Consider the following 20,743-nt stretch of genomic DNA (forward strand, 5'->3'; position numbering starts at 1 on the left):
GATGGATCTGTGTGCGATACGTGGCACGTTCATGAGACCTGACATTTGGGATCTTCCAAAAAAGCCCTTTGCTCTTGATTGTGCTGAAATGTCAGGGACTTTTTTTTTTTTTCAGAGGGAGATTAGCTTTTGCTTTGTCTCCGCGGCACCCAGGTCACGGCATGGCATTGAACGCGCCGAGTTGCCCTGGGAAAGTTAGCGGGCCAGACAACGAGCAAAAGGCTTCAGTATCTTTACATGGGCACTTGTAAAACCTTACCCTAAGGCCTTAACGTACTTTGAAAAGAAAGCCATGGTAATCTAAATGTGTTATTAGTGTGATCGGGGCATTGTTATTATACTTCCACTGAAGCCGATCTGGCTCTGTGGCATATTTCAATCCAGAATGCCAAATGAAAAAAGAAAATGAATGTGCGTAGTGTGTTCTTATCTAATAGTTCTTGTCTATAGTATGTGCACAGTAGATGGTGAGCAGAGATATCTGCCCTGACGGTTGGTACCAAACTGGGCGTTGACGGTAGAGGGCAAGCGAGTGGTGTTTGTAGCCTTGTGGTCAGCGCTGGGGCCGAGGTGGACTGGGGACGGGAGACACTGGCAGCCTTGTCCCCGGAGGTCAACCCAGGGCTCGGAGAGGTCGGCTCTGGCCAGTGTTACTGTCAGCGCAGGCGTTACCCCATTTATCTTGACCATGGCTAAGAATACCCACGCGTGTACACATCAGCTTCTTGAGCGCTGTGTTGCTGTTTTCCTGTCACGGAGGGCTCCTTATCCAGAGTCAAGCGTTCAGGTCAACATTGCACTGACCGCCCAGGTGTACGGACAGTTTTTGCTGCCTGTGTCAGTGCAGCTTCAAATGGTAGATCAGCAAAATTCAAGGTGTTAGAAGCCTCCATGGAAGGTTGAGGATTGCTAATTTTGCAACCATCCAGCACTTTTCCCCTCCCTCCGTTAAAGGACTGCTGTAAGGTTTTTTTTTCCGTTTTTTTGTGTATTTCTTTTTCCCTATCACACATGCCCTTGCAAGCACAGAGGCACATCCTGCCCTGCAGCATCAGATCTGGGATGATTTAAAACAAAAAGTCAAGCCAGGTATTCGTGGCATCTGTGTGTGACTAATATTTGCCCTTTGGGCATCGGGATCTGTCTATTTAAGAAGACACACACACGCAAGCTGCCTTTCGCAGAATTCGGTGCTGTCATAAGGAGCTTCTCCTTCCATTTCGCAGTAGGAGCTCATTAGGCCCGTTACGCACAGCATATCCATAGGCGTTGTTGATTTTTCCATGGCGTACGAGCAGGGCGCGGGAGCAACAGCGGGACCATTGGAGGGCTCGCTCTCCAGGGGCTGGTGCCTCTCTGAACCCAGTGGCCCAGAGAACAGGCAGCCAGGCAGGCAGGCAGGCAGGCAGGCAGGCGGTGCCCCATGTGCCATATGTTCCACCTCCGTGGGAGCGCAGGGGCCTGAGTAAATATCGCACTTGTCTCCTCCCCCGCTGCCACCGCCGAGGGCTCCGCACCCCCGGAGCCAGAGCTCGCTATTGGGCGCCGAATAGGTGCAGCCAAAATGGCCGCAGAAATGTCTCGCCCAGGCGCCAGCTCCTCGGCCGGGTCCCTGGTTACACAAGAGGCCACCCTTTGGAAGTAGCCCCAGCTGCCCACCCCGGCCTCCAACCCAACCTGCCCTCCCTCTGGCAGGCTAGGAAGTGCACCACTGCCAGAGTATCAGCTTTTAGTGTAAGTCTGCAGAGTGAGGTGTTTGGATTAAGTTGTCATGAGTTGGTACTCAACGTCAGGCCATACATTGCCTCTGACACTGATTTTATTTTTAGAATTTCGGAACAATTTGTCAGGTTAGAAATGAGAATTTCCATAGTTGCTTATAGCTGCTTACATTTCCATAGTTGCTCATAGTTTTTGCATGTGAGTAGGACATGACTTCTTATAAAAGGCCATTTCCTTTAGGCAATTGTTTTTTAGGCAAAAAGAACCATTTGCCACCATCTGGATTTACATGGAAAATAGTTCCAGCCTGCCTATACTGTCCTTCCACTTCTCTAAGTAGGAGCTCACGAGCTGCCCTTTCAGCAGTCCACAGTTCAGGTTTAGGCATGTGTCACGCTGACTCCTGCATCGTGAGATGAAGGCGAGTGTAAACAAAGCCATGCCTGTGGGAACTGGCCTGCAGGAGGGCAGCACACACTTCCTCCCACGCCGCTCCACCAGGGGACTGCTTTACCACACCTCTCCGACCTCGCTGGTGGCTGATGCAATCCCCGCGTGCAGTTGCACTGGCTTTCAGTCAAAGTTAATCCTCGGCTCAAAGACTCCTCCCCCATGCCCCACACACACACACACACACACACAGCGGCCCCCCTGCTTGCTTGGCCTCAGAGACGCTATACTTTAGCCACAGGAGCCGCCATAGATCCTCTTCACCTGATACCCTGTAAACTTTCACCTACTTCGCCTCTCCCTCTCTCCTTCTCTCTCTCCCTCTCTCTCTCTCTCTCCATTTCTCTCTCCCCCTCCCTCTCTCCTTCTCTCTCTCCCTCTCTCCTTCTCTCTCTTTCTCTCTCTCTCCCTCCCTCTCTCTCCCTCTCTCTCTCCCTCTCTCTCCCTCTCTCTCTCTCTCTCTCTCTCTCTCTCCCCCTCCCTCTCCTTCTCTCTCCCTCCCTCTCTCCTTCCTATCTCCTTCTCTCTCTCTCTCCCTCTCTCTCTCTCTCTCTCTCTCTCTCTCTCTCTCTCTCTCTCTCTCTCTCTCTCTCTCTCTCTCCCGTGCAGCCGGAGCCGATCTAACCCTAAATCTCTAAATCCTGTGACCTGGCCTGTGTGTTATTAGGTGGTGGCGCCCCACGCCAGTGTTCAGGAGCCATTCTCCCTCGACTCATTAGCACAACCTAATCACCTCGTCAGACAGCGCTCACGCCACTAACTCTTCTTTTCTCAATCACTTGCGTGTGTGTGTGTGTGTGTGTGTGTGTGTGTGTGTGTGTGTGTGTGAGAATGAGTTTAAGTGACACTCTTACGGGAAGTGGTGTTTAAGAGCACAGCTATCTCCTAGAGGTGGATCTCTTGGCTTGTTGTTTTAGTTGTGACCTACTCCTGTCAAAAGCTTAAGGGGATAGAAGAGTGGCCTCTTCCAAATACTTTCCGGACCCTGGGAGGCAACTCTGTTTTATTAACACAATATCCCGTTAATCTTCAATATCCTGCCACCACTGAACTGTGGATAGTAGACCTTTCTGATCATAATATCCTGTGTTCTTACTAAGGCAAAGGTAAATCTCCAGATACATAAGTACGCTTACATAATTTGTCGTATTAACTTGTGCTTCAAGTTCGGCTTTATGATCCTCTCACAAACAGATGTAAATGGTAGAGGAGTCATTCTTCATTAAAGATGTGTGACTGTGTGTGAAAGGTGGCTTGTTCGTTGAGTCACTTTGTACGAGTTTGTACAATTAGGTTTTTTCTAATAATAGGTTCTTGAATTACACAACACATTAAAACATGCATCACTGGCAGTAAGATATGTTGAAATGTTGTGTCATATTATAACCAGATATTTGCTTTGTTGTGTTTTAGATCCGTTCGTCGATCATCACGTTGGTGTTTAAAGACCAGGATTTCAACTGGATCCGCCATGTGGGCATCGCCGCTGGCATCTTGTTCTTGGACAACATGCTGGTGATTTTCGTCCCCACTATCCGCGACATCTTCGGGTTCATTGGTGAGCATCACTTCCTCTTCCTTTTTCACTGGCTCTGGGTCAGTGAAACCTGTTGCTTGTAGGAAGATAAATTGAACGTACAGTATCAAATTATTGAGCTGTATCACATCATCAGACTAGAATTGTACTGTCTCTGTTCCCTATTACCTACCCCCCCCATATTTCACAATATGTTGGCAATTGTTGCTCTATGTAATTTCATTATGGCTGCCCCTCTCCCCCTGTAGGTTCCTCTGCTGCCACAATGCTCATCTTCATCCTCCCTGCGAGCTTTTACCTGAAGCTGGTCAAGAGTGTACCTCTCCGCTCCCCGCAGAAGATCTCGGTAAGTCTGCGTCTTCGTCCTGATCTCTGTTGATCCGAAAGCAGTGTCCATTACAGGAGAAAATATACTCTTATCAGCATGTGTGCCGCTGCCCACTGGGAGGGAACCCCATGACCTTGGTGGAGGTAATGTTAGACCGGTCAGTGTAGCTGAGTAAAGGCACACCCCATTGGCTTACCTCACACTGAGATTTGGTGACCGTTGTGTAACCTAATGAAATTGTAATTCACAAAATGCTAAATGAAATGGCAGTAAGATGGAAATCATATGATTTGCTTATCTTATAATTACTGAAAATTGACTTTACTATAATTTACTTACTTACTGATATGGAATTTGTAAGCTGCACACTCCCAACATTCAAGGCTAAGGATATGTGTGAAATTCCAAACAATTCCCCTGTTTAGAGTTGATCTGGTGTGTCCCAGATTGATATACAGTGGCTTGGCGATATATGGATGGATGTTTTGTATCCACTTTTAAACATTTCCAAGTCATGCAGCCAAATGGTATTTGGTTGCAAAACCTCTGATATGAAGCAACACTTGAAGCAACACTATATTCCAGTAAAGCACATGCTACTAATTTAGAAAAAAACTTAGCATGTCTTTCTTTGTTTCTTTTCAGGCGGCCATTTTCCTTGTGGTGGGCATTATCTTCATGATTGTCAGCTTGTCACTTATCGTGCTGGACTGGATCCACAACCCCCCTGGCTCGTCTGGAGACGGTCACTAAGCAACAGACATGAGAAACACTATCATCATCAAGGGCTGAACTCCATGGGCCCTGATTGCCCCAAAGATTCTACTTTTTTTCCGCAAAATGGCTGTTTTTGTCACATGCACCTTTCTTCTGTAAACTACAACAAAAGTATTACACAGGAACTCCATTTGTGAGTACACCGGACTCCTTCAGACATCATTTTAGCTATGTTGGTTTTGTTGTTTTAATTTTTTCTTTGTTTTTTGTTTTGTTTCATGTGTGTATTTGTAAGTGGTGAACAATCTTTTTTGCAGTGTAGTCACTGAGTTTAGGTTGAGTCAACAGAGTACAGAGTAATTAGGCAATCGTAGATCTAGAGAGATGGGGGGGGTGTAGGGGGGGGGGGGGGGGCAAGCGGTTGGTGCTTCCATTGCAGTATCTGTGTAGCCTGCCAGTTACTGGTTGTGCTGTGAGCAGGATAAACCATTTTTATTTTATTTTTTGCAGGGACCTCAAAGTCACAAACTGTAAAGAGAGGGAGAGATGATTTTTGTTGTTGTTGTTTTTGAGAGCTGCTGTTTCTGGTCATGTGGAAGCAGACCTGTGTCTGTGTCCAAGGTCGTCGTCCTCATGCACTTGAAGTTGGTTTTTGGGGTTTCTGTAGAGAGAAAGAGCACTTCTAGATTGTTTTAATTGCATTTTCACACAAACATGCTAGTTCATACACACATATGCACACACACACATATACACACACAAACACACACTCATTCACTCACACAAACACACCTTTTTTTTTTTTAAATGTTCACTCAAAAAATGGCAGAATGAGGGTATTTAGTTTTTTTCTTTCAAATCCCAATTGTGTTGATACAGATATCCTATACTTGACCTTGAATTGTGAGTGAAGGTCGTATGTCACCGTGTCAAAATGTATATTAAGCAATGATTCAGACCACAAGCTTTTAAACAGGAACACCTTGTTGGTGTTATTTTCTACATAGATAGTATCATACATTTGAATGTTTTTTTTTAAACTGAAATTTCAATCGTAGAATTTGTAGACAAAAAAATGTGAAAGTGCTCAACAGGCTTATTCACCAGGCTTTGGGTGACTTACTGTTCAAGCAGTTGGACTTAAACGTATGTGTCTATGTGCGAGAGCATTATAAGTGCAGTTATAGCCATTCTGTTTCACTGTGAAGTGTCTCAACACCAGTTTGTGTTTAGTGCTATTTATTTCTTTTTTCCCAGACTTCCCCACGCTCCTATGAGCATTTTTTTTCTGATATCACAGAAGCTCTCTGAATGAAGTCGATAATCTGAATTGGGTTTGTGATCCATACAGCCCTTGAGGTAACTGATGAGCAGCGATCATGTCAATCGGCAACAAAATCTAGAGATAGTAGCTTATGGAATATGGAGTGTTTTTGACTTATAGGGAGAGGCGGTATCGGCCAAATGTAATAAGTGAATGAAATCATTTAAATTAGTTACCCATGCTGAATACTCATCACTATTAATTTTATTGCTATTAATATATCCCACTTTTTAGTAAACATTTTTTAAATCCACATGCAAAAAAAGGGTGCCTCGACTACACTAAGATTCACAGATCTGGTTGGCTCCTTGGCTGACTACATTGCCTTGTACAAGTGCAGGTTCTGAATATTTGATCAGCTGGAATGCCAATCCGTTTTGAAAAGGTGTTCATTGCAAAACATAGCCGCTATGTTTTGAACAGATCCAGCCAAAGTGGACAATATTTATAGATCATTTATCGATCTCTCTATATACATACATCAAGTGGATATTTCAAATGAAATGGTATAATATGTGCATGTTTTGGATTACAAACATGGTCTTTTTTGACAGTTGTATATGCTTTGTAAATAATCGATTTTATGGTACACTTACTGAACTGTTTAGTAGGTTGGGGGGTGGGGGTTCTGGGGGTTACTCCTCTAGAGACTTGGCATTTGAATGGGTTTAGAACTTTTGTTTTAGACTATGATGTAACATGCTGTTAACTTTTTTAGCTTGCTTTCTACATATGTAGACCTAAACGTCTCTGGTTAGTAAGTGAAATGGTTAAATTGCTTCTTTTTTGTTAACGTCTCTGTGTAGTTTCTTCAGCTTATGATGGTACATGTTAGTCATGGATGCATAGATGTCCGCATGATGTTGATTGTACGTTGTTACTGACTTGATTCTTGATGTGCAGATGTGCATGTTGTAAGATTTTGCATATTCAAGACCAAGGGTGCATACCCATGATGCCTTGCTACTGCAGGGACGGCCCACCTTTCACATTTGCTTGAAATGTGCAAAAGCAAACTTCTCAGCAGAGCTGTCTGCGGACTGATAGAGATTTGTCATCCATGAGGCAGACTAGTAGCTATCTGGGCAGAGAAGTGAAGGTTAGATGTACTGAGCTTATTGAGGGCACGGAGACCCCAGGGTGAATGCAAACCCATGGTAGATCTTGCCCCTGGGCCTCAGGTTTATTGTATGGATACTTCATACAACTGGAACTAAATGTATAGGCTTAGAGATTAGCTACAGTGGACTGGCATGTGGACCTACCCTCTCTGCTTAATACGTCTCCTCTCAACATCTGACCTCAGCATATAGCTTCTGTTTGATTTCCCATAGAAGTGCTTTAGCAGAAGCTGCACACCAGCCCTCAGTGCAGGCAGGGCTCTCTGCTCTGCTCTGGGCATGTGTGTCTGTGTGATCTGTGGGGTGTGGCTGTGCTCAGTATAGTGTCTGCCTGATGGCTTTTGCAAGCCATGCTGGTGTGGTTTGTCCCTTTCATGAAGGACCAGATAGATCAGGAGTAATAAAAGGAAGTCTTCTCAGGCATGCGAAACATTGTCGACGTGAAGCGCCACAATACAACACACACACACGCGCGCACACATGCAACACACAACGCCTTCTCGGGGATGGCGTAGACATTCACACATTAGCTAGAGCTGTGCCTTAGTGTTTACTGCTCAGGTACCACCCCAGGCATGTCACACGTAACCTCTGGAGAACAGCAGGAGTGCATTCAGAGCTTATGTTTACACCGGTATCAGCATTATTTAAGAGCCTTATAACCGAAGAATGTGTCATTGCGTATGGAAATGAGTGTGATGAGTGCCACAGGTAACTGTCTCCCTGGTCTTTACGTGTGACCTCACATGTATGGAACTATCTGCCCTACTACTGCCATCATGCCTGTAAGACGCACGCACTGGCCCATCGTCATGCCATACAACATGTCTGTCTCCTGTGGATCAACTAACATTCACTTGTATATTTGCCAGATCAAAGGGGATTTTTGTATCAGTGAAGCTGTGTCATTGTTATGTAAAAATGAACAATAAAAATGTGAAATGACTTTGTGTCTGATGGATTATTTGCCCACTGCTTGGCATAATGTAAATTTTATTACATTAGCCTACATCCACAATCATTATTTTGATCCATTATATGATTAAATATATTGTGTCAAAAAATTATTTTGGGGATTAAAGTTCTTAATTTGCACTGGTGGGAGGGATACAATACTCAGTAAGGAAAAGGAATAAGATGAATATAAAAGATGGGATCAAACAGCTTTTTGTAAGTGTTACTGTGTAGACAAGTAATTCTGTAATGAGAACAGACTCATTAATTAAACTCACAATCTAAGAGTCATGGTCTGTGTATGTTATTGTCACATTGCCATAACTCACGTTGTGAAACCTGGTGACTGGCTGTCAGACCAGGGTACAAATGAATAGATCTTCCCCAGACTGTAAAGCTTTCATCATATAACAACCACCCGTGATGTTTTCCCTCTGCGAGTCACACGTTAGTGTGCCTGGATCCTTGTGTCCATTTAGTCTACACCCACCACTGATGACCTACACGTCAGGAAATGTAAGGGGATTCATACTAGAACAGACAGACAGACAGACAGAATTATTTTAAATGATGATCCCAGTGATTCTAATAAAATACAATCAGTCTGTGATTCATCCCATTTTAGGGAGTATAACATGCAGTACTGTACTGTGTAGGCTGCCTTTTCTAACGGAGCATGGCATTCATTGTTAATTGCCACCATGCACTGTTTGTGGTATGACTAGACTGATTGCACAATTGTGTATGTGCCTTTATGCACATCTGGGTCTGAAACTGTGCATACGTGCTTGCATGTGTGTGTGTGTGTGTGTGTTTGTGTGTGTGTAGCATCCATCCTCATGCTAGAGTTAGGATGCAGGTCACACTCCTCTGCACGGTTTATGTCAGAGCCGGTTACATAAGCCCAGCGTGCCTTTGCTGTTGGATGATCCTGTTCCGTTTCCTCCATCCCTTTTCCTCTCTCTCTCTCTCTCTCTCTCTCTCTCTCTTGTACCTTTCTAAGTCTTCCTTTTTTGGACATCTGGAACATCTCCTATATCCGCATCACACACAATAATAATACACAAACAAACCTGCAGATACCCCCTCAGAAAGCATCTGGAGTTCAAACTTGGCCAGTCTCAACGTATCTCCTTCCTTAATCCATCAAAGTCCACTGACAAAATAATGTTCAGCTCCTGTTTATTAAATGTGCTGCTTTTAAAAGGCAGATTATTTGGGGTTTAGTCAATCTGCTGTGATCTCAGTGAGTCAGATTTGAATTCAAGGCTTAGCGTGAGAAGTACAAGGCTATACACAGAGAGAGGAGGCAAATTATGGAAGGTAGAAAAAACCAACAGCATTGTCCAAACATTAATGAGACACATTTCATAACCATTTCGGTCTGATATCTAGAAACAGGGCAACATACTTAAAATTTGTTTCCATAGCCACTTTTGAATCTCCCCTGGGGATCAATAAAGTATCTATCTATCTATCTATCTTTAAACATAATTTCACATAAATGAGATATTACTCCTTCTATCTGCTGAGAGAGATCTGCTGTATTGCTGCATTCACAGCTTAACAATTTCCTATGTGCAAAATTTGCAAAAATTCTCAATTTTCAGTTCCTGAGAATATCCTTCTATATTATAGAAAATCATTCGTTTTCAACAATAAGAAAGCCGAGGGCAGTGGATGACAGTGGATGCAAAATAAATTGGGCTCTTGTGAGCAAAACACCACACACAAATGGAGGGAAAGTGATGATGTGAATCAGAGAGTGAATCCCCCTGTCAGTGACATCTCTCCTGAAGACTTGGCTATGGACACGCACTAATAAGCTCCCTCTCCTCCACCAGAAAACCAGCGCTCCACATTCTCCTGACGGTCACTGCCACTGGCTGACCGATCCTTCTGAGAAAGCCCAGGAGTCCAGTCAGCAGGAGCGCCCGGTTACTTGGAACAATCACAGGGGGAGTGGACGGTCATAAGACATCTGGAGTGTTACTTCATGAGTTCACAGCGGTCCCTGACACTTACACAATTAATTTGGTAACTGATTCATGGCCATGTTAGCCCAGGAGAGATCCATGGAAATGAAGTTCTAGGTATGTCAGCCCTTTTCTCATGCATGCTTTAAATGCAGGAGTCAGTGGTGATTCAACGAGGTGATTATGACCATGAGAAATACAGGTCAGCTTTCTGACCACAGCGATGAAGAGGACACTTCCGGTACCCATGTGATCTAAAACAAAACATTTGCTTTTTTTGTCCACATTTTAAGTGATGGTTCATCAAGGTTACAGTATTTCATTCTGTCCCCCCCTCTCTCTCTCTCTCTCTCTCTCTTCCTCATTTCTCTCTCTCCTGCTACCACCCTCGCTCTCACCGGTGCGGATTAACTGTGCCGTGCATGGAGAGCGATTCCAGGAAATGTGTGCCCATTTAATAATCCACTGTATAAAGTGGAGATGATCTCCGTCTCCTCTTGACTTTACTGTCTGCCTCCCCCTCTGGACGTACTGTACGTGGTACAGTGATTGGCTAATAGATGCAGCTCCAACAATACAGGGTGACACAGATAGTGCTGAAAGATATGTTTTTGTTCAGACCAGCCCAAACTGGTTTTCCTCTGCAGTTTTCTCATATTTAAGAAAGGTTACTTGACGACATTGAGTAGACATAGTATTGCACGTAGCATAGCAACATCATGGAGTATGTTAGTTTCCCGGTCAGTTAACCAGTGGTCATCAACCGTTTTACCATCCTCAGTGGCCTTGAGGAGTCTCCCTCATAAACATTCTGGAGTCAAGTCAAGTCAACTTTATTTATATAGCACATTTCATGTGACACGTACAAAACAACAAACATGCCTTTTCTTCCAGCTCTTGCTGGTCTTGTGTAGCTGGTTAGGCCACCAGGTGGACATGCTGGAGTGACCATCTGAGGAAGCTGGTCGTGCTGGTGTGACCAGCCTGTAGTGTGGGATACAGCAGGTGTAAGATGGTCATGTTGGTGACCAGCCTGCCAAGCTTGACATTTTTGGTGTAAGATGGTCATGCTGGTTTGGTAGAATGACCAACATAAGCTGGCATGGCCAGTTAAACCAGCAATGTAGACCAGCAACACCAACTTGACCAGTTTGAGGTGGTACGACAAGCGAAACTAGCTGAATTACCATCATCAGCTGGGTAAACCAGCTGAAAATATGTTTTTGCAAGAGTTTTGCTGGTCTAGCTGGTCAACCACCATAGGGTGGTCAAACAAACTGGTTAACAACCACCTTAAGCTGGTCAGGCTGATTTTTTCATCAGGGATGAAATGACCAAACAACAAAGATGAAGTAGATCAACATAACCATAATGGAGGGCAGTTAACAGGAGCCAGTAGCCCTTCCTCACACATGCTTCTCTCCTCAAGGTGTCAGTTGGCGGGGTGACTGTATGTGGTGACTGGGACATTTAGAATTGTAATGGACAACGCTGCCCACTCACCAGGTGCCACACTTGCCAGCTTAACTGTTACGCAACCTGTTTGATGTCACTGCAATTCATCACACTAATGTAAACATGAAGACACGCAAATATTCCCACTAGGATGTGATCATTCCTCTTGTGCGGGTTCTCTGGATGTGGTGTTTCATATCCACTCACAGAATATGGACAACATGTATTCATTTAGCAGACGCTTTTATAAGCAAAGCGACTTACACATTTTATTTTTATATACACATTCAAGGGCCTTTGTCCTCATAGCTACTCAGGGTTAAGTGCCTTGCTCAAGGGCACAACAGTGGAAGCTGGGAATGGAACCCACAACTTTTCTGGCTACTGCATGCTACCACCGCCCCAGATACACCATCCGCTCTGAAATTTTTCTACAGATTTGCTGTAGCATTTCTGAAGATAAAGATGTGGGTCACACGGGAGAAATAGATTTTTTAGCTGTGAATGCGGACTGCCCCAGTGGTAAAGAAGTGCCGGTCACCTCTTCAAGGACAGCTGGTCACGTGTGTGAGAGACATGCCAGTGCATATCAATTACACACCCATACACACCCAAGCACACATATACACACACATTTCAAACACGCCCACACTCTCTCTTATAAAGACACACATACACACACTCACCTGTCTGCGTCATTGAGCTTAAAGCACCTGGTGTTCTGTGTGCGTAGTAGAAGTGTGACAGACTTGAAAGGCGTGACCAGTAAAGGGAGGAGTGTAAGTAGGAAGCCAGTGAATGAATAACCAGGTAAACCTGTATGCGCTAGCCTACCGACTGAGATGTGATAGACACATAGAGGTAGTTGGAGACCAGGAGGAGAAGGAAAGAGAGAGAAGAGAGGGTGATTTTCTGAAGAGGGTGGGGAAGTAGCCCAAGTCACAGCTGAAAATGAAAGGACACTACAGTCAGGGATGGATTACTGCACGGGCCTACCAGGCCCAGGCCCAGTGGCCCAAGAGGTCAGGGGGCCCTGAAGCCCAAGCATTTGCATGGAATCATTGCCTCAATATCAACAAATCAGGATGTAGGCTATGAATCTGATAGAATTTAGTATTGGCCACCCCCAAAATGCTAGCCCGGTTAAAACCAGACCCTTCTCAGTCGTAACTGAGAGTGGGTCTGGGGAAGGTTCGTTCACAGCCCATTTCCAAAGGGCGTTTCCAAACGGACGCCGATTAAAATGCCTTGGATGCAATAGGAGAGGCCAAAAACCAATCAGAGCAACCTAAGAGACAGAGTGACGGAAACACACATTTTGCAACACTGTCTGGTTGTAGGGAGAAGCAGGAATAATGAACCACTTTTTAATTAAACGCAGGCTAATTTACAAAGACATCGTGCCACACTGAGAGCTGCTCTCTGTCTGCCCTGATCTGCCCTCAGTCAAACACAACTGCATCTTCAGCTCTGAACAAAACCGTTCACGTTCAAACGAGCATTTTGTTTCATTCGTCCTTTCTGGCTGACCGGTAGCCTAGAAATCTAGACGCGCCCCTAGCGGCAGCAAATTACATTTGCTGCCAGGGCTAGTCTAGCAACTCTCCGTTGGCTTGTGAGCTCCAGAAATCGAAACTTAATCAGGCCAATGAAATCGTGTATAGAGTCATTAGGTGGGCTTAAGATAATGATTGATGGCAGAGTTGCAACGGTTTGGCTTGAATTCCATGCTACTTGAAAACAAATAAGATGGATGTTGCTGTTGGCGAACAGTGTGACATGAGTTAAGCTTTTATTAAGTTGGCAAACGTTTGAACTAGCCAACTAGCTCCGCTGGTGGGAAACGCATGGGACTCATAGCGCTGCCGCTGTCCTATTGCATGCAGAGCGAATTTGAAAGACAAATGATTATCCCGCCCCTCGGACTGAGCACTGCAAACGGTGAGTGCCCAGACCCTACATTTTAATGTGGGTCTGGCTCGTCAGGCTAGCTGACCGGGATATTTTTTTCGGCTTCTTCAACAGGGTGCGCTATCGTCATCGTGTAAAGCCCGCCTCAAGGGTTCTGATTGGTGCCTCGATCTAGGAAAATTGGAAATGGGTTAGAATGGGTTCTTGGCCAGACGGACTTTCAGAGCGAATCTCGAATTTGCCGGAAGTACGTCTGGGTTTTTCCCAGGCTACCGAAATGCACCAGAATACAGGAAATCACATCAAACAAATTAAAAAATTTCTGGGGGAGGGCCACCAACCACCCCCTCCCACATATGCAACAATTAGTGGGAGGCCCTTAATACATCTAGGCCCAGGGGCCCGAAAGTTCCATGACTATAGTTACTCCAGTGATAAGCATGCAGGTGTGAGAGCAAAGAGAGAGTGATGAGAGGGGAAAGAGAGAAGGAGAGATAGAAAGAAATAGAAATATATCAATAAAGTATCTATCTATCTATCTATCTATCTATCTATCTATCTATCTATCTTTCTAAATAAATAAATAAATAGAAAGCACTATGGGGAGTGGTGGGGAGGGGGGTGAAGTCATCTGACTTTGATAACATTTAATGTGTTTCCAGTCAATACTCTGGTTCAGAGATTTTCCATATCACAGTAAAACTGCCATGTCTGTGGATTTATGTTTATGAGGAAACACATCTCATGTTTCATACAGATTCGACTGTGTCACTAAGAATCTGGCCAATAACATGACTGAGCCTGTTTCCAAAACAGTGTGACATCAGTAAGCAGTGAACTGTGTAAGTCAGTCTTCCAGAACATCTCCAGCCCTATTACCATGTCAACGCTAACAAAGCACCAAAACGTTGAAAAAGCATGGTGCTGCAGCCTCTGTGCATGCACACACACACACACACACACACACACACACACACACACACACACACACACACACACACACACACACACACACACACACACACAGATGCACAAACAAACAAACACACACACACACAAGCACACACACACACACACACACACACACACACACACACACACACACACATACACAAAGAGACATGGTCACGGAGACCTCTGAACTTGAGACAATGTGCCAGAAGCCACAGCTCCATGCTGCAGTGGCCCTGAAGGCCGGCAGTGAGGCTGACCCTAGATCAGGTCAGTGGCCTCTGTAAGTGGGCCTCCTCGCTACCTGCTGTTAAGGTCATGACTAGGGGAGAACCAGGGGCCACGTTTTTAGCAGTAACTACACGAGTCAGGTTTCAACAGCCCGTTTTCTCCCCCAAAAAGCTAAATGTCCTGTGGTATCATTATTCTGCTTTATGATATATCTCTGTTGCCTCAAATGAGAATGGAACATTACATTTAGCCATTTAGCTGATGCTTTTATCCAAAGCGACTTACAAAAAAGGGAAACAATCAAGGTTCAGTGCAACAATAAGTACTCCTCCTCACATAGAGTCAGGAGTCTTTAACTGAAATGCAAGTTATCACGAAAGAAGCACAAAGTTAAAACTAAAGGGCAAACAAAAATATTTGGTCTCAAAAGATGCAACAAAAGGCTAGAACCTTAAACCCTGCGAGATTTCTTGTGCATGTCCACATTTTAAAGTAATCTCATGTGACATTGAAGTCATCAGACCCATTCTCTATCAGTTGCAGGGGGAGTTCAGTTGGAGGATATTGATACATGTCATGGATACTGCAGTGGAGATGCTCTCTGCAGAGACATACAAGGAATCACTTTTTTTTATTACAAACTAGAAAAAACACTTCATGTATCACTGAGAGTACTGGTCCAAACTCGCACTGTATGGTGTCATACTGTTCTTGTTCTGTCACGCAGTGGTGACTCAGTTCAAGGTGTTCAAAGTATTAAACAGACTGCTCCCAAAGCAAACAATACAAAGGAACCACTCTTTCAGCTATCAGATTCACCAGAAATACACCAGAAACACATCTGCATACTTAAACACTAGGATAACATATAAGATGAATTACAGGCCCGGACATCAGTAAGCAGTGAACTGTGTAAGTCAGTCTTCCAGAACATCTCCAGCCCTATTACCATGTCAACGCTAACAAAGCACCAAAACTTTGAAAAAGCATGGTGCTGCAGCCTCTGTGCATGCACACACACACACACACACACACACACACACACACACACACACACACACACACACACAGAGAGAGATGCACAAACAAACAAACACACACACACACACACACACACACAGATGCACAAACAAACAAACACACACACACACACACACACACACACACACACACACACACACACACACGCACACACACACACACACACACGCACACAAACACACATGAGCAAAAAAAGCCATTTGGCTTGTTACATGTATTGACTTTGTATAGCAAAGATATATGATAAAGTCCACTGTCTCATCATGACACATTTCAGCATGAGCATGTTATGCGTTAAAGAGCTGACACTCAGCTGGTGTGCTGCAGCTTTCCCAACACTGCGTAAGGGAAGAGAGGCAGAAATCTGAGAGGAAAAATCTGCTTACCGTCGCAGCATGTCAACTCAAATAGAATGGCCCTCCAGGGAGTGCGCGTGGGGAGAAGATTGGCTCCGAGATGCTTTGGGTTAGTAGTGTCCGTTCAGCTGGCCAACTCGAGGTCATTGTTTTTCACCGCAAGAGGGACAGTGTGGTCATTTTGCCGATGTGTGTTAATGGGTTTGCCTCGGGTCAGTTAGGGTGACTGTCACTCCTCAGGTGGAGAGTATCATAAAAGTGGTATAGGCTCTTATATGCTGTGCAAAACTCAGGTGTGATCTATTCATCTTTTTATCTTTAACTGAACAAGTGGAAATCCATTTTCTGGCCTGCATTATACAAGTTCCCGGGATTGTTAAGCACAGCTCTTAAGGTGTAACCGTGGAAGCAGAAAGTCATTGGTCAATTTCTATGAAATATGGGGCAAGAAAACGTGTGAAGACTCAAGGAAAAGGGACCGAAACATAGTCTTTTCTCATCGAAACATAGTCTTTTCTCAGAACCTCTGTCAGATCAAGAGGTGAGACTATCAGGGAAAAACATGTGACCGGCTCAGAATCCAGGGAAGGATGCCACCCAGGAGGATTTGCAGACCGGTCAGTATGCCAACACGGTTGCTGTGGTGTAAGGTGTGTGTGTGTGTGTGTGCGTGTGTGTGGGGGGGAGGGGGATTGCATCAGCTGAGTTAAAAGACTTCTGACCTCTGCTTTAGGCATTCTGCTTTTAATTAAGGCAAGGCTTCAATGACTGGCTGGTTGATGAGTGGTGTTTTCTACACATGACAGGAAATCAAGTGTACATTCAGATACAATGAGCAATGGATCCATGAGTCAATGGTACCTCCCACTGTCATTAGGAAAATTAAAAGACAAAACTCCTACAACTACCTGACCCTAGTCAATATGGCTTTATTGCACAATTTATAACTGATTTATAACCCAATATCATTGTTATATTTAGTGTGTGTGTGTGTGTGTGACAATGACTATCTATCAGGTGAGGTGAATCATGATGTTGTGGTTTTAAACCAGTTCCTAATGGTTTACATAAACTAGCAAGTTTAGGTAGTTGGTTTGTCTTGACATCAGGGAATGTGATAAACTAAACTGTCACAGAGCGGAGGTGCAACTAGGGCAGTAAATTCACACATTCCTCTCCGTGTCACATTCTGTGCTGTGCCCTGGCTAATTTTCCACTGGCCACAGCTCAGAGGTCAACTCTAACTCAGAGCCAGTGAGGGCCAGGAGATGTGCCTGCCCCACTCACTCATACCTGTGGTCTTTTACCACAAATGGCTCTGTGGAGCAACAGCACTGATGGTCATCACTGTGATTAGGAGTCATTATGTGTTAGCTTTATAAAAATTCAAATTGACCTCTCTGCAAAATTTCAATGACCGAGGTTGGCTGCACATAGTGTCCATTATTAATGGAATGGCAGGAAACGGCCATCTCTCTGTTCAAGATGTTTACACCAAAGAGACTGCTCTACCTCTTATCTCCTCAAGCCTTTTTGTTGTGTCAGCATTTAAATATTTAAATAGTCCTTTTTATCCTTCATAAAAGTATGCTTTTATTTACCCATTAACAAATGAATGGACCTACGGTTATTGCTAAAGTGTTGAAATAATTGTACAAAATTCACAATGGACATCTGGACAATGACCTATAAGTTAATCTAATTTGAAGTGCAATATCTTGAAATTATATAATCATATCTCTCACTCATACAAGCTGATGACAAACCACATGTTTCTTCAAATCTTCTCATCATCTTTCCCTTGGATTCATAGACAGTTTGGCATGTGTCCAAATGCGTATGAAGTGACATGTGCATTGGCATGTGTGGTGTACACTCTTGAGGCCTCTTAAAAGACGAGTCCCCCATGCTGATAAGATGTGAGCTGTATTTGACTGCTTCCTCTGCCGACTGATTGCTCCTTCCAAAGAACACTTCAGAGTGGTACCCAGACAACATGATGTTCCATTCCTCCAGTATTTCTCAACTTTGTGGCCTGACTTGGTGAATATCATGTTGATGTTACCCACTGTACAGTAACTGAGGTATATTGATGGTTTATTGTTGGGTAACATTAGTATTGCCAATCATAAAGTCATACATTCGTTATTAATATATGAAATATATTATGGGTGAGGCTATTTGCACCGCTGGTACAATTAGCTGTGTATGCTATTCGTACCCTTATGTATATACTGTAGCAAATGTGTGCTATTTACACCCAGGTGTACATAATAATGCTAATCTAATTCTGTTTGAGAATTGCTTTCTTCATTTCTTCATCATACTTTTCTTTACAAGAAGGTGGAAATAAATTGCGCGTTCTCTGCAGAGGTGTTGCATGCGCACTTATACTGCAAATAGCTACTTTTCTCAACCGCAATCAAAATAAATCTCAAGGGATTTGAACCCCAGTCTCCCATGTACAATACTGTTGTGCTAACCACGTAACTACCTGCTTCCAAATATCTGGAAGATTGCTGGCAACTTTGGAAACAGAGTTTACCTGACCATTGTCATAGTCATGAGATTGCTGTTAACTAACAAACTGATGGTTTAACTCACTGAGCAAAGATTATGAAAATAACACACCACTTTTTCACCAGAAAATTCATCAGAACAGATATTAGTGGCGAAACTTTTCTCAATTCTTCACTTTCTTTCATAAAAAACGAATGTTTTCGTGCATGCGCAACACATTTGTTTTCACGTGTCATACAGGGTGGGAATAACCCAGCTGTGTGGCCAAGGCTAATTTTACCACCATGGGTGCGAATAGTCATTCCAGACTATTTTCACCCAGGTACAAATAATGTATATTTGCATCACTGTCAGAGGCGTCAAACTGGTGGTAAAAGTGGGACTGATTACCAGGGCTCCAAGGGGGGACAGGGCCCTTGAAAAGTCTGGAATATATTCATGGGGGGGGGGGGGGGGGGCATCAGGACTGTCTATGCATAGGGCCCAAGATCTTGTGCTACACCCCTGATCACTGTATAATTAGAAGTGGATGCTATTCGTACCCTGGTGTATATAGTAATGTGTGCTATTTACAACCTGGTGCGTGAAGCTAATTGTTACAATCAAAACTTCCGTTTGAGAACTGCTTTCTTCTTCAAATTGCGCGCCTTCTCTGCAGAGATGTTGGTACACATGGTACACTTACACTTCTACTTATCTCTGCCAAAACGCTTTGCACAGGAATCAAATCCCGGACGAAAAAACGAATGTCCTCCATGTTTTTTTGTGTGTGCATAATACATTTGTTGTCACGCATCATACAGGGTGCAAATAGCCCAGCTGTGTGGCCAAGGTTAATTGTACCAGGGGTGCAAATATACACTCTGATATATTATACAGTGTAATACAATGATATTACATTAGATTACCTCTTCACAATGAAATCAGGCCAATTACCGTATGCAATCTTTCCTCACAATATTATCTTTTTATGACAGTAATATATAACAGTTTATGACAGCCTTATCAGTGAAGGATTTCCTTTAGGAAACTGACACAACAGAAGAAAAATATGTTTTTAAATTATGAAACCACAGCCTCTTGCATCATCCAGCTAAACAGTGCTATAAAGTTGGACCCCAGATTCTCTCCTCGTGTTTCTGTGCATGAGATTATATGACTGGAATAAGATAAACAGAACATGTAGAACATTCAGCAAATAAACATGAAAATTAAGATGCCAGAAACAGTATAAATACTGTTAAGGGACATTGTGGTCATTCAACTCTGACACAGCAGGTGAATATACAAAGTGTGTTTGTGCAATGCAAGAGGACCCTCATCAAAGATGTCACAAGAGACACTTTTTTAGAGTAAGAGAGCCAATTATTTGGAATACACCACAGTATTTTCTTTTAAAACACCAAAAAGATGCTGTGTGTGTATTTATGTGTGTGTGTGTGTGTGTGTGTGTGTGTGTGTGTGTGTGTGTGTGTGTGTGTGTGGAGGGGGGGTCCTCTCATGGGTCCTGTAGTCAGCAAGTAAAATTTTGCGGTGCTGATACATTTCCAATCAGGAAACTACCAGGGAGGTGCGCATCTCAGCCTGCCAGCTATTTAGTTTACACAGCACATTGGTGGGGAGGCGAGGGTGTCTCATAAAGAGAATAACTCTGGAGGAAATGAACACACTCCACTAATGCTGCCTACCGCAGTCTTAAGTATCATCATCTCTGGGCTCCTACACTGAATAAGCAGGCAGCGCGAGGTGAGAGAGGACATATCTGCTGCCCATCTCCCTCAGTGAGAGCTGCTATGGCATAAGTAAGGCTTGCCAAATCGAAATACTATTTGGACCTAGTCTCAAGCTTATTCTAACCCCTCCAAATTTCGAAAGGCAGTCAATATTACAAATAGGAGCACTGCTCCCTCTATACATTCTTCTATCAAGTTAGGTGACTATCTAGTTTGTGATCCTGATGAAATCTGTTCAGCTTTTAACATTTTCTGTGAAAATTGGTATGAGTCTGAAACTATTTTAATAACAAAGGAGTCCGAGTCCCATAGGGCTCAGTCCTGGGCCCAGTTCTTTTTACAATTTATATTAATAATATTGTCACACTGCTTAATTGTCAGGTACACCTATATGCAGATGACACAATTTTGTATTG

At 43.8% G+C, this 20,743-nt stretch overlaps 1 protein-coding gene across 4 annotated transcripts in view; it reads left to right on the plus strand.

The window, feature by feature from the left end:
• Positions 1 to 5,142, plus strand: part of slc38a4 (solute carrier family 38 member 4) — a 26,108-nt gene extending 20,966 nt beyond the window's left edge. For all 4 annotated transcript variants that reach the window (XM_076296449.1, XM_076296453.1, XM_076296450.1 and 1 more), the window contains exons 14-16: positions 3,586 to 3,730; positions 3,958 to 4,055; positions 4,683 to 5,142. In XM_076296449.1, the coding sequence (XP_076152564.1) occupies positions 3,586 to 3,730; positions 3,958 to 4,055; positions 4,683 to 4,790 (351 nt within the window). In that variant the 3' untranslated portion in view covers positions 4,791 to 5,142. The remainder of the gene's footprint in view (positions 1 to 3,585; positions 3,731 to 3,957; positions 4,056 to 4,682) is intronic.
• Positions 5,143 to 20,743: the final 15,601 nt, after the last annotated feature.

Source organism: Alosa pseudoharengus, unplaced genomic scaffold (assembly GCF_046254945.1).
Source record: "Alosa pseudoharengus isolate Yale_2024_CS ecotype anadromous, Long Island Sound unplaced genomic scaffold, YU_APseudo_1.1 YU_APseudo_1.1_scf_20, whole genome shotgun sequence".
NCBI classification, from domain to species: Eukaryota; Metazoa; Chordata; class Actinopteri; order Clupeiformes; family Clupeidae; genus Alosa; species Alosa pseudoharengus.